This window comes from Argopecten irradians, chromosome 4, assembly GCF_041381155.1.
Source record: "Argopecten irradians isolate NY chromosome 4, Ai_NY, whole genome shotgun sequence".
Taxonomy (NCBI): Eukaryota; Metazoa; Mollusca; class Bivalvia; order Pectinida; family Pectinidae; genus Argopecten; species Argopecten irradians.
In genome coordinates, this window is record NC_091137.1 from 20,612,106 (window position 1) to 20,626,618 (window position 14,513).

Sequence of the window (14,513 nt, forward strand, 5' to 3'; positions counted from 1 at the left end):
CATCAATCAATTCTTCCAAAGTATTTTTTACCCAACAACTGAAATGGATACAAGTCAAGATATGATCTTATGCAGACCATCCTGCTATCAATCTAAAAGTAATAACAATAAGTAAATTGCCTACCTCAAACAGTTTCATGAGAGCCAGGCGTATTTCTTGGCTGTGTTTGGAAGCAAGGTGTCCCAGGATGCCAACAACAGACGCCATCTTTGGTATCCTTTCCTCCGACATCATCTCCAAGTCTGCTGTCTTTCCTCCATTTTGACAGAAATCTTTTAGACCACACATCAACACTCGAGTTATAATCGTATCAGGAAAACATGATCTGGCAACATAAAATCAGGAAAACATGATCTGGAAACAAAAAATCAGGAAAACATGATCTGGAAACATAAAATCAGGAAAACATGATCTGGAAACATAAAATCAGGAAAACATGATCTGAAAACATAAAATCAGGAAAACATGATCTGGAAACATAAAATCAGGAAAACATGATCTGAAAACATAAAATCAGGAAAACATGATTTGAAAACATAAAATCAGGAAAACATGATCTGGAAACATAAAATCAGGAAAACATGATCTGAAAACATACAAGAGATCCCAGAGGGATCTTGGCGCCCACCAAAGAATGATCTATATCTGACAAAGGAAAGATGGATCTTTTCTCTACTTTTTAAACTTTTTTCAAACATACTACATATAAAATTTGAGACAGATCGCTTCAGTACCTTTTGAGAAATAGCAGTAACAAACTTCAACTATCAAAATCCAAGATGACTCCTTTGCGGCCATCTTGTTGATCAATTGGTCCCAAATCACAATATGCACAACTAGGGCCTAGGGGAACCTACATGTGAAATTTGAGAAAGATCCATTCAATACTTTCTGAGAAATAGCGATAACAAACTTTGAATATAAAAAACAAAGATGGCTGCCTGGCAGCAATTTTGTTGACCGATCCCAAATCAAATCACAACTAGGCCTAGGGAACCACATATAATTTGAGATCCCAACTAGAATACATAACAACTAATACAAACAGATGACTCCTTCTCTGTCCAAAATGAAGCCTGATACTACATAAAAATTTGAGACAGATCATTCAAATATCTTTGAGAAATAGCGGTAACAAACTTCAACTATCAAAATCCAAGATGACTCCTTGGAGGCCATCTTGTTGATCAATCGGTCACCCAAATCACAATATGCACAACTAGGGCCCGAGGGGAACCTACATGTGAAATTTGAGAAAGATCCATTCAATACTTTCTGAGAAATAGCGATAACAAACTTTGAATCAAAAATCAAAGATGGCTGCCTGGCGGCCATCTTGTTTTTCCGATCAGCCTCAAAATCTGTATGGCACAACTAGGGACCAAGGGTAACCTCCATGTGAAGTTTGAACAAAATCCCTTCAGTAGTTCTCAAGAAATATCGATAACAAACTTTCAACTGCCAAAATCAAAGATGGCTGCCTGGCGGCCATCTTGTTTTTCCGATCAGCCTCAAAAACCATATGGCACAACTAGGGACCAAGGGTAACCTCCATGTGAAGTTTAACAAAATCCCTTCAGTAGTTCTCAAGAAATATTAACAAATTCAACTGCCAAAATCAAAGATGGCTGCCTGGCGGCCATCTTGTTTTTCCGATCAGCCTCAAAATCTGTATGGCACCTAGGACCAAGGGTAACCTCCATGTGAAGTTTGAACAAAATCCCTTCAGTAGTTCTAAATCGATAACAAACTTCAACTGCCAAAATCAAAGATGGCTGCCTGGCGGCCATCTTGTTTTTCCTATCAGCCTCAAAATCTGTATGGCACAAATAGGGACCAAGGGTAACCTCCATGTGAAGTTTGAACAAAATCCCTTCAGTAGTTCTCAAGAAATATCGATAACAAACTTCAACTGCCAAAATCAAAGATGGCTGCCTGGCTGCCATCTTGTTTTTCCAATCAGCCTCAAAATCTGTATGGCACAAATATGGACCAAGGGGTCCCTCCATGTGAAGTTTGAACAAAATCCCTGCAGCAATTTTTAAGAAATAGTGATAACAAGCATTGTTTACGGACGGACGACGGACGACAGACGGCGGACAATGGACGACGGACCACGGACGCAGGGCGATTTTAATAGCCCACCATCTGATGATGGTGGGCTAAAAATCAGGAAAACATGATCTGGAAACATAAAATCAGGAAAACATGATCTGGAAACATAAAATCAGGAAAACATGATCTGGAAACATAAAATCAGGAAAACATGATCTGAAAACATAAAATCAGGAAAACATGATCTGGAAACATAAAATCAGGAAAACATGATCTGAAAACATAAAATCAGGAAAACATGATCTGGAAACATAAAATCAGGAAAACATGATCTGAAAACATAAAATCAGGAAAACATGATGATCTGAAAACATAAAATCAGGAAAACATGATCTGGAAACATAAAATCAGGAAAACATGATCTGAAAACATAAAATCAGGAAACCATGATCTGGAAACATAAAATCAATGGATATCATAACAAGAACAAAACTGTTCTCTGAATTGACAAAACAAGAAATGCAGGTAATTATCTGTCTCACTCCTAGATTACTACTTTTGACATAATTTCATTTTTATTACAGACGGCTTGTTTACCAGACTTTTATAGTGGAAAATAAAATGATATGTTGTGGAAAATAAAATGATACTGGGGTATTTGATAATGGTTTAACTTTTCCACTGATGCAAGGTCCAACAAAGTCAAATATTCTGGATGATCAAAACATGAATGACTTGAGGTCTTAATAACGTTCTATACTGGGTAACTCTATTTGAAGTCATGTGAATATCAGAATGATAGATTTTGACAAATGGGTCTGCAAAGTCATAGTGCTTCGTAGCCTTTGAACTCTACACTAAATGATAATGTCCTGTAACTGTATTCCAAGTGTATTTCATGTCAGACTGATATGTTTTGAAAAACAAATCTAATCCAAGGTTAAATCCTACATTGCATGTACATGAAGATATGCTGATGTCGACCTTTACTACATTTAGTTTATGTCGGACAGGTAGTCTTTGAAAATTAAATCTTAACTAAACTTTAAAGTCTGTCTGTGATTCAGAATCCTTAAGTTTCACAGCCGTTGAATTCAGTTTCTCTTTCCAACACAGGTGTGGGTTTTGAACATTTGGATTTATTCCACATAATGTGGACAACTCAATGTGCAGTGGTTGTACTTACCCTATGTGGGCCACCACCCAGTCAAAGTGTGGGCTGTATTTAACCGAAGCCTCCAGGAGAGCATCGACACAAGAATCTGGCGCACCTTGAATCCTGTAACATGAACAATCGTTAAGCTATTAAACATTTACCTACATAAACTTCTTCCAGTAAATTTGTCATTCATGAGTATTTGTATTGTATTTGTCCCCTATGATCTTGAATGATGGTCAAGAAATTATTTGTAAACAATAATATATGTAGCTAACCCAATAGGATATTTGTTTGGGATGTATGAATAATGACCGTTATCTTCGTGAGTCCTGTTGTAACTAACCATACACTACAGTGATGGTGATGTGTACACGATGGTACATGTAGAGGCGCTGTGACACCTACATTGCTGCGAAACATTCCGTAGCCACCTCCATGAGAGACTTGGTGGGAGTACAGGTCATCCACAGCTGTAGGAGCTCATTGAGAGAGTTGGCATGAGGAACCATTCGATGAGAGGCATACTTCTGGCTGATCTGACCAAGTAGCTCCAAGGACCACTGCACACAGGCAAACAAAAAGACAGAATTAAACATTCACTTATTTCATCATCATATCACACCCACAGAGCTGTTTAAAAGTGCTTCACAAACTAATGTTTATGTTGTAAGGTTTTTCACAGTGACACTTTATGTCAGTGCTGGGTATCAAGCTATAACAACAGTATAGCAGAATCACACAGCTATCACATAGCTGAATGTCCTTACACTTGACCACTGTTCTCAACTCATCACCCCCGCAGACACAAATGAAGTCTTCTAATTCTATTGTTGGAAGAGTGCATTATGAAATTTTAGGTGTGAATTATTTAATTTACCACGGAGAATGAACTTTCCTATGTAATTTGATATGCAAGATGATACATGTGATAATTACAAAGACTTACGCTAGAGATGATGGGTGCCCAGGCCTGGGGACCTGTCCTTATGAAGTTATACAGAACACCACAGGCGTCTTGAATCACACCATCCAAACTGCCATGGCTTTCATCTTCAAGTAAAAAGTAACAATTAACCAAAGATAAAATTTGTTACTCAAAGCTATATGTGATGAAATTTTTAAGCATTAAACTATCTTTCTATGGCATCTATTGTCTATATAGATGCTAGAGCTTTAAGTTTGCAGACAATCTTCATAATGCGCTTATAATGCGCACAAGCACATTATGAGATGATTGTCTGCAAAGCTCTGGTATCTATATATACCATAGATGCCATAGGAAGATAGTTCAATACTTATATTTACATTATAAAATCATTTTGGGGTCTCTGCATTAACATTGTTTAAGCTAGACCAGTAAAACCGTTTATCAACAACTATTTAATCCACGAGATGGAACAGCCATTTTGACGGTGATCAGTTGACGACACCACGTCAACATTAGTGACGTCATAATAGTCACGTTTTGGGTGGTTTTAATTCATATAGAAGAAGTGACAAGTAAATGTAAAAATGTGCCAATATCAATCAATTTGGCACAATATATTACATATATACAGAGGACTGAGGTAAATACTTTCAGTGACCATGTGTCCCAAGATCACCAAAAAATTGAAAGAATTACCAAAACTGTCAAGACTAGTGGTGGTAGTCCCCTATACCACTAACCATCAATAGTTCCTAATTCTATCTGCTTGGATCAATACAGACACATTTTTGACCTAAGATGTATAAACCCTTATACATATTCAAATATTTTTCTTTCATACCTTTTAAGGATACTTCTCCAAAAGAAAAAAATAAATGCCCACTGAATAAAATAAGTAAGTATCAACCCCTGTTGTACTTTTACTCTTATTTTGATGAAATTTGTCTCAATTCTAAGTATTATCAAACAAAGTTTTATTGCATTACCGACAGGGTTTTCCGAGTTGTTTAACAAAAGCCTCATCAAATGGTCATTGACTGCTTCATCAAAGACACTGCATAGATGTTCTAATACAGCAAATCTGGCGGTGGGTAGGGTTTGTAGGAGATACAGCGCTGACTTGGTGTAACTCTCTCTTCCCATAGACTGCTCCTTGCTGGCACCTCTAAGAAATTTCCTCACTTCATTGAGAATTGTCTGCCAGAGTATATAAAAACAGTTTTTTAGTTGTCACACATACATAATTAAGACACATACCATGTTTGCCGTATTTAGAGCCCAGGGCACTTAAAAAATTGTAAGAAAGGGGCACTTATTAGTGAACCAAAATGTAAGAAGTGGACGAAAAAAGGTCAGCCATATTTTAAATTTTTCTGTACTCATGACACATTAATCTGTTACAGTAAACATGCATATATGCATTTTAACCTTTGAGTTCACTGAAAGTAAACCATAATTAAACCGTAAGATTGCAAACTCAACCATATCTCTCCTCTCTATACTGTAGATTATTATGTTGTGATTCACATGTAAAAGACTGACAACGTGCTGATGTTAGAGGCATCACATGCTGTAACACATTGTTAAAACCAACTCTATACAACTTCAACTCCTTATCCAGAAAAGGGGAGGGGCTCTAATTGCGGTGAATACGGTAAGAGCAAATTATGAACAACAAATATCAAAATTATTGTAAGCTGGGTTGGAACTTATAAATCATAATAAAATCATATGATTTTCACAACAAATAACTAATAATTAATATAACATCCAGAAAAATGAAAAGTGACAATGCCTTCAAACAATGTCAATGTCCATATTCAACTTTGACAATTAAGTATCATATCTTAATCTATACTTAGTGTATCTAGGTGAGATCTGAGTGTTTACATTAAAACCTATATGTATTTTGATTCATTTTTTCAATCAAAATGCTGACTGCTGCGTATAAACTTAAGCCTTCTATATTACATGATGACCTTTAAGGTTCTTTGCAAAAATGTGTTTTGAAAATTCAAAGATTGAAGAAAAGGATAAAGAATTAGAAAAGCTTTGAATCAAAAAGAAGTGGTATATCTTACAATTAGAAAAATTAGCAAAATTGACTCCAAAATTTGTTTAATTTTGAGTCATCATTTGTACATTTTGAATCCCCATCCTATAAGGATGCTACCGTTGCATTATGAGTGCTATCCCATGCTGAATTTCAGAGAAGTCGTTTATATGGAACAAGAGATCCCAGAGGGATCTTGGCGCCCACCTAAGAACGATCTTTGTCTGACAAAGGAAAGAGGGATCTTTTCTCTGCTTTTCAAGCTTCTACTAAATATTACTACACATGAAATTTGAGAAAGATCCTTTGACTACTTTCTGAGATATATAACAGTAACAAACTTCAATTATCAAAGTCCAAGATGGCTATCTACCTGTTGGCCATCTTATTCACCAATCGGTCCTAAAATGCAATTTGCACAACTAGAACCCTAGAAGAACCTGCACATACAATTTGAGACAGATCCCTTCAGTACATTCTTAGACATAGCGGAAAAAAACTTCAATTGTCAAAATCCAAGATGGCGTCCTGTCGGCCATCTTGTTCACCGATCAGTACCAAAATGCAATATACATAACCAGGGACCTAGGGGAACCTGCACATGAAATTTGAGACAGATCCCTTCAGTACTTTCTAAGAAATATTGGTAACAAGCTTCAACTATCAAAGTCCAAGATGGCTACCTGTTGGCCATCTTATTCACCAATCGGTCCTAAAATGCAATTTGCACAACTAGAACCCTAGAAGAACCTGCACATACAATTTGAGACAGATCCCTTCAGTACATTCTTAGACATAGCGGAAAAAAACTTCAATTGTCAAAATCCAAGATGGCGTCCTGTCGGCCATCTTGTTCACCGATCAGTACCAAAATGCAATATGCATAACCAGGGACCTAGGGGAACCTGCACATGAAATTTGAGACAGATCCCTTCAGTACTTTCTAAGAAATAGTGGTAACAAGCTTCAACTATCAAAGTCCAAGATGGCTACCTGTTGGCCATCTTATTCACCGATCGGTCCTAAAATGCAATATGCACAACTTGGCCCCTAGGGGAACCTGCACATGCAATTTGAGACAGATCCCTTCAGTGCTTTCTGAGAAATAGCTGTAACAAACTTTAACTATCAAAATCCAAGATGGCTGCCTGGCGGCCATTTTGTTGACCGATTGGTCCCAAAATACAATATGCACAACTAGGGCCCTATAGAGGAACCTACATATGAAATTTGAGAAACATCCCTTCAGTACTTTCTGAGAAATAGCGGTAACAAGAATTGTTAACGGACGGACGGACCACGGACAAAAAGCGATTTGAATAGCCCACCATCTGTTGATGGTTGGCTAAAAAGCTAAATTGACCCCTTTTGACCCCGCCCCCTCAGGCCCCAAGGGGTTCAGCCCCATCATTTGTACAATTTTGAATCCCCACCCTATAAGGATGCTACCATTGTATTATGAGTGCTATCCCATGCTTAGTTTCAGAGAAGAAGTCGTTTACATGGAAATAGCTAAATTGAACACTTTTGACCCGCCCTTCAGGCCCCCGGGGGGTCAGTCCCATCATTTGTACAATTTTGAATCCCCACCCATGGTTATGGAGATGAAGTCGATTGTTTACGGATGGACAGACGACGGACGACAAACAACGGACGCCGGACCCCACGGTATGGCATAAGCTCACCTTGGTTCTTCGAATTCGGACCAGGTGAGCTAAAAAGTGATATACTTTCTGTGACACACATATATGCGCATGCACCGAGACTAACAGAGCATCGGATATATTGGCAATTTCACATTACAATTTTGATACTTTTTTTTATCAAAGGCAGGGTTGGATCCCGGTACTTGATAGCAATATGATATTGTTACTCTCTTTAAAAATTCGTCATTTATTTAAGGCGAGTCCAGAAGACTAATTTCCAAATTTTGATGAGTACCAGTACAAAGAAATTACCGTAGTAATGAGTCTAGTACTCATCTAGACGAGTCCCATAAATCACTGAAATTACTGGTATATACACATTTTAAAATGTATCAATACTCTAGATCTTGACTAAATGACAAGTGTGTGTAAGAACATGATCTTCTAAAGTCTTGCAATTCTGTTTTATAATGAAAACTACATTGTTTGCACAAAAACTTGTGTATTTTCTTATGATATATCATAAATTACAATGTTAAAACAAATGAAGTCTTCTTTTTCTATGTATGACAACCAGTGTATTTCTTCAAAAGTATCAATATCAATAAAATCCGGCATCATGTCATTGGTATCGGTATGAAATTGTACCGTTTCGTTCTTAATGATATTCAACCCTAATCAAAAGCCACCCTGCATCTAGACCTTGATTAACCTAAGCTTAGTCTTATTTCTGCATTAAACAATATTTAGGATTTTTTTTTATTCAAAATTCTAGTAAATTACTTTTAAAGGCCCACTGCATTTCCCCAAGGATTTATAGGTGATAATAAGGATTTGTCACTCTTTCTTTACACTACTAATAAACACCAAGGAGAGAAGATTTAGAAAAAATGTTGCATTTTTCACTAAAAAAATATTGTTTAATGTAATGACTGCCTGCTTCAGAAAGTAAGACGGTAACCCTCGCACCCGCAATCTACATGTATCAAAGGTTGTACTGGCGGATATCAAAGGAAAATCAGTCAAAACAATGTATTTGTCCAAAACCCTGAGTGACTTATCCTCACCATCTACATCCTTGCTTTACCAAATGGCTTTTAAATTTAAAATGTAATGATATGGTCACAAAGATCGGGCGATATCCGGGAATAGGAGAAATCGGGAGTACATCGTTGGTTTTAACCATTTTCCCGACATCGGACTGCACCGGTCAAAATATTTGTCACATCATTTACATAGGAAGAGGCCTAGAGGGCCGGTATCGCTCACCTGGTTTGTAATGCCAAATATTATATATATGCTGAATACAGGTTAATTGTTTCTTTTCTAGGGGGAATTAAAGTTAAATATTTAAATTCCTATCAGGCCCCACCCCTCCTACCCCCTGGTGGGGTCAAAGCCAAAATTTATACAAACTCTGTTCTCCTTCCCCCAAATATGTTTCTGGCCGAATTTGGTTAGAATCCATGCTGAACTCTATGACTAGTAGCAATTTAAAGGATTTACCTTTATTTCCCCGATTTGGCAACACCCCTCCTGCCCTCGGGGGTCAGAGCCAAAATTTATACAAACTCTGTTCTCCTTTCCCCTGGGATGTTTCTGGCCAAATTTGGTTAGAATCCATGTAGAACTCAATGACCAGTAGCAATTTGGAGGATTTATTTCTATTTCATTTCTTGGGCCCCGCCTCTCCTGCCCCTGGGGGTCAGAGCTGAAATCTATACAAACCCTGTTTCCCTTCCCCCAAGAATGTTTTTGGCCAAATTTAGTTACAATCCATGCAGAACTCTATGACAAGTAGCGATTTAAACGATTGACCTCTATTTCCCCCTATTGGGCCACGCCCCTCCTGTGTCCGGGGGTTCAGAGCCTAAATTTATACAATCTTTCTTCTCCTTTCCCCTAGGATGCTTCTGGCAAAATTTGATAACAATCCATGCAGAACTTTATGACTAGTAGCTATATAGCGATTTAAAGGATTTACTTCGAATTCTATTTCCTTTATTGGGCCACGCCCATCCTACCCCTGGGGGGTCAGAGCCAAAATTTATACAAACGCTGTTCCTCTTCCCCCAAGGATGTGTTTGGCCAAATTTGGTTACATAACAGAACTCTATGACTAGTAGCGATTTAAAGGATTTACCCCTATTTCCCCTATTGTCCCCCCCCACCTCCTGCCCTGGAGGATCAGAGCCAAAATTTATGCAAACACTATTCCCCTTTGGGCCAGGTGAGCTTAAAATGAGGCTGTGTGGTAATTGTACAGCGTCTGTTCCCAAAGAGAATGTTTTGGGAGCCGGTGAGGCAGTGCACATCGACCGAAACATGTAATGTTAACCGGCCGATTATCATACATGTCCAGGCTATAACGGGCCTATTCACCCGACATTTTGTACAGATATCTTATGGATAATGAACGATAGTTGTGCCAGGCCTGGCCAATTGTCGGTTGTGTGATTGCCACTCGATTCCCGACCGTAATAAGGTGTGGCCTTAAGAAACTATCAATGTTGGACTAATGGTGGAGACTATTGGTAGAGACTATGTCTCCACCTCTGGGATCGCATCTACTTTTTGTCCCAAAATTTCTGTGCACTCATGTGTACATGCTCGACAGAATGTAGTTCTGGGTATTTCTAAGTTAAAAACAATTTTCAGGCGTGATATGTCAAAATACAAAGCAGGTAAGAAATGGTTAATGATGTGCCTTTGTACACAGAATTTGTGATAGAATATTTGTCACAATTTTGAAATTAATTGGTCAGAAACATGTGTGTCGAGTAAATATACATTCTGTTACCATTGTTTCTAGGTTGGAGGGTCCAACTATCTGTTAGGGTTGAATTACGTTGTCAGCTTTATACAGGAATAAATGACAGAGACTTAACAGTAAATATAATTTCTGGTATATTGTATATAAACGTAAATGGGATCTATATCTAGTAACAACAGGATTAAGTATACAAACTCACAAAATATATACTGTCCTTTATGTAGAATATCCATATAGCAAACTTACCAGTAATGTTGCGAATAAATACAGTGGATTTGATTAATGGCCTTCTCAGCTTCTATAGCTAGCGTTGACATCTGAAGCTGGCCCCTACACCTTATCGTTGACATCTGAAGCTGGCCCCTACACCTTATCGTTGACATCTGAAGCTGGCCCCTACACCTTATCGCGCTACGGTGCATAGCTGACACCACAATGTTAGGGAAGGGGATTGACTATAGCTCTAATGAGGAGGAGGACATCAAATTGATAGTTTGTTGAGAGGGAATTAAGCTAAAGTTATGATAGCCAAATCTAAAAAGCTCTTGGAACATAATTCTACATGCCCCCTACATAGGGAAACCCAAATTTACACATAATACCTGATATTGTTGAAGATGAATAAAAATGGGTATCAAATTCCTAATTTTTGTTTACCCTATATTGAGTCACTTCAATGAAAGCCTACTTCCATTATGTACTAATACAATTGAAGTGTAAAATCTGAGTTTTTACAAGTGGAATACAAAGTTTAAGTAACTGACATTAATAGCTTCAATACAGAATAGCTTGGGTGGACATCGGATTATATATACCTTTATTATATATTTATATAGCTATATCTATAGGTGCTATAGCTACCAGTCAACAAGAGACATAGGTAGAATGGTAACAGAATATAATAAGAGTAATCAAAACTTCTCAACAATTTCGGCCATTCACCTCCTACAACAATGCTGACCAAAGACATATTTTATACAATTCAACTAGTTTTAATGTGTATAGAGTGATCATGAGGGTACGTAATTTCACACAGTACTTAATTTCGGACACCTGACGATTTTTGCAATTTTCCTTGAAATGTCAGAAAGTTTTGCTCTGTTGTTTATGATGTGACTAAAGGAGGCCTCTCACTGTGATTTTGTCATATTTAGTTAAACTTTTCAGGATAAGTTTGTTTTGAAAAACGAAACTGGAATAATACGGCCTATCTAACTAAAGAAATTTATAGAAAATAAACCACTTGATGTAAAATAATTCTGGGAGATAAATAACTGACTCACGTACAAATATGTAGAAAAATTATCCCTTTTTAGAATATAACGAAAACCATATGAAAATCCATAAAGTATAAGTGAAAAATAGATATTTTCTGCGGACACCCTATGACTTTCTGGACCTCGTTTACATTGTTTACAATGAGGAGCAGTCATTTTTTGTAACGAAAATGACGGCGTGATGTCACTTTTTCATTTCGAAATATAATTGGGTTTTGATGTCATTTCAAGATTGGAACTGTACTTCATCATTGTTTATGATGTTGTTGGTCTATGAAACGTTTGAAAATAATTATTTTCTCCAAAAACAAGAAAATTTGAGAGGTGTCCCCAAACATGTTCAACCATAGGTTTAATCTCAAGTTTATAACAGCTCCCGTGCGCAGTGATACGTCTACACATATCCGGTTACATAAGCGTCTGTTGTGAAGCACTTGTACATCTGCCGATGTAAGTCAAGTCTTTTTCATTCGGAATGAAATAATTTAAATTCATTAAAATCAATGCCAAAACTGTGCAAAATTACGTACCCCACTCTACGCTTGAAAAAGAGTGATTCATGTTACTGATGTTCCTATGGAATACCATAGAATATATTGCTTATAAGAGCGCAGCTCTCTGCGCGGCCGAAGGCCGTGTAGAGCGAAGCTCTACTAACCATAACATGTGTGTGAGCAGAATCCAATACATTCCAGTACCCCTTGGACTTTGAAATTGTGTCCCATGCGTCCATGCAGGCAGCCATGTTTTAATTCTCGTTATCAGCACGACAAGATTTTAATTTTTCTCTGTAGGCAAAACATATCACCAGAATACACTTTGAAATTACTGCAAGCATATTTAGATAACTACACAAGGACAAGAACGACACGATAAATGTACTGGTCAAAATGATATACTGTCTGTGTGTTGTCAAGTGCATGGCACCGTCAGCCTTGACGTCAGGAAGCTTGATGCTAAAGATGATGCCACATATTCTCCCGCATTTTTTATACATGGCATGTTGCCAAGTTTTCCACATTGGAACTCAAGAGAAAGATCGAAAAAAATGAAATAATCCAGTTGAATATTTCTTTCTGACCTGTATATGACGACTGTTAGACACAAATATTGAAGAATAGCATTTGCTAAAAATCAATGATCGGACTACAAGTTTAAACAGTTTAAATCTCATTCTGAGGTTATAATTCTAACTATATTTACATTTTTATACGTAGCTGTGCTCTTCTGAGGCTTTGCCTTAAATTCATATTAACCAGGGTATCAACTTATTCTGCATGGTATGTCCAGTTCTTCAATTTTCGTTTTAAACATCTTTGATCCATATCCCTTCAATTTTACCAAAAACATATTATGAAGCCTCCACCTTTTAGTACCTTCAGTATTTTGATTTTGTTTCGGAAAGGTACATGTAGGCCTTTAAAAATCAGACCGATTTTATGTTGGGTATTAAAAGCACAAATGCATACAATTAAAAACGCTTTTTCTTGACTGTGTAAAATAAACACTGATGTTTCGCTGTAAAAAAATCATATTTATGGTGAAACATCTAAGAAAGTGATTGTAATTTTATGGTGAAACGACCCGTCATCGATCAGTTTACACTCTTCTTCTTCTTATAAGAAACACAAATCCATCGATGCCGATGATTATATTGTGCGGATTGGCAGAGGCGTGATTGTGGAAAAAAAAGAGCGAAGTTATTTACAGTGATCGTGAAGGTGCATGTTATTTTTTTTTTTTATTATTTTCTTTTAGTGACAGTTATAAGATAAAAATATGAAAGAAATTTTTAGGGAGTGGGGTTTAGGTCTTCAAGTTCTGTTTTTAGGATATGTGACTTGAAGACCTCTAGTGTAGTGCTTTGTACTGTAGCCACCGGTAGGATGTTCCATTGTTTAATTGTGTGTGGAAAAAAAGAGTGTTTGAATATGTCCTTGGTGGCAACTATATGTCTATATGTGAATGGATGTGATTGTCTCGTCCTGAAGTCTGTCAGATTGAGAATTTGACTATAGTTTTATTGCCACATGATGGTGTATGATTTTATAAAATAAAATTAAACGTGTTCTTGTTCTGCGTGTTTGTAGTGAGGTCCAGTTGAGGTTTTCCATCATGTCTTGTACTGAACTTGTGTTGTGGTATCTGCTTGTTGTATAGCGTGCTGCTCTGCGTTGTGTTTTTTCGATTTGCATGATTTGATTTGTCTGGTGGGGGTCCCATACGGAGGAGCAGTACTCCAGTTTGGGTCTGACTATGGCTTTGTATGCATGTTCTTTTATATGTTGCGAGTTTATCACTAACATGATAAAAATACTAAAATTGGACATAAGCACTTTGTTTAACAGTATGATAAGTTAACAAGATCCTCTATTTCAGTTACACAATATCAAATTCTATGAAAAACGTAACAAATACAAACCTCCGACGATGACCGTCCCGTGCTTTCGATGGCGGCCGCCATGTTTTTTTTCAATCGATTGTCAGGATGCAAATGGAACGAAACTGATATCAAGACATAAATTAAAATAGAGTCTAGCCATGTTTACCATACAATTATGTTTAAGAATAAAATAATTATATCGGTCAGTATTTTTACATTTTTTTTAAGAAAAAAGGCA

At 37.2% G+C, this 14,513-nt stretch overlaps 1 protein-coding gene across 1 annotated transcript in view; it reads right to left on the reverse strand.

The window, feature by feature from the left end:
• LOC138320906 (integrator complex subunit 5-like) overlaps positions 1-14,393 on the reverse strand; it is a 33,934-nt gene extending 19,541 nt beyond the window's left edge. The window contains exons 1-6 of the mRNA XM_069264209.1: positions 14,315-14,393; positions 5,130-5,340; positions 4,162-4,265; positions 3,621-3,775; positions 3,243-3,335; positions 125-326 (exon numbers count right to left, since the gene is read on the reverse strand). Coding sequence (XP_069120310.1) covers positions 125-326; positions 3,243-3,335; positions 3,621-3,775; positions 4,162-4,265; positions 5,130-5,340; positions 14,315-14,356 — 807 coding nt within the window. The 5' untranslated portion in view covers positions 14,357-14,393. The remainder of the gene's footprint in view (positions 1-124; positions 327-3,242; positions 3,336-3,620; positions 3,776-4,161; positions 4,266-5,129; positions 5,341-14,314) is intronic.
• Between the last annotated feature and the right edge of the window lie 120 nt (positions 14,394-14,513).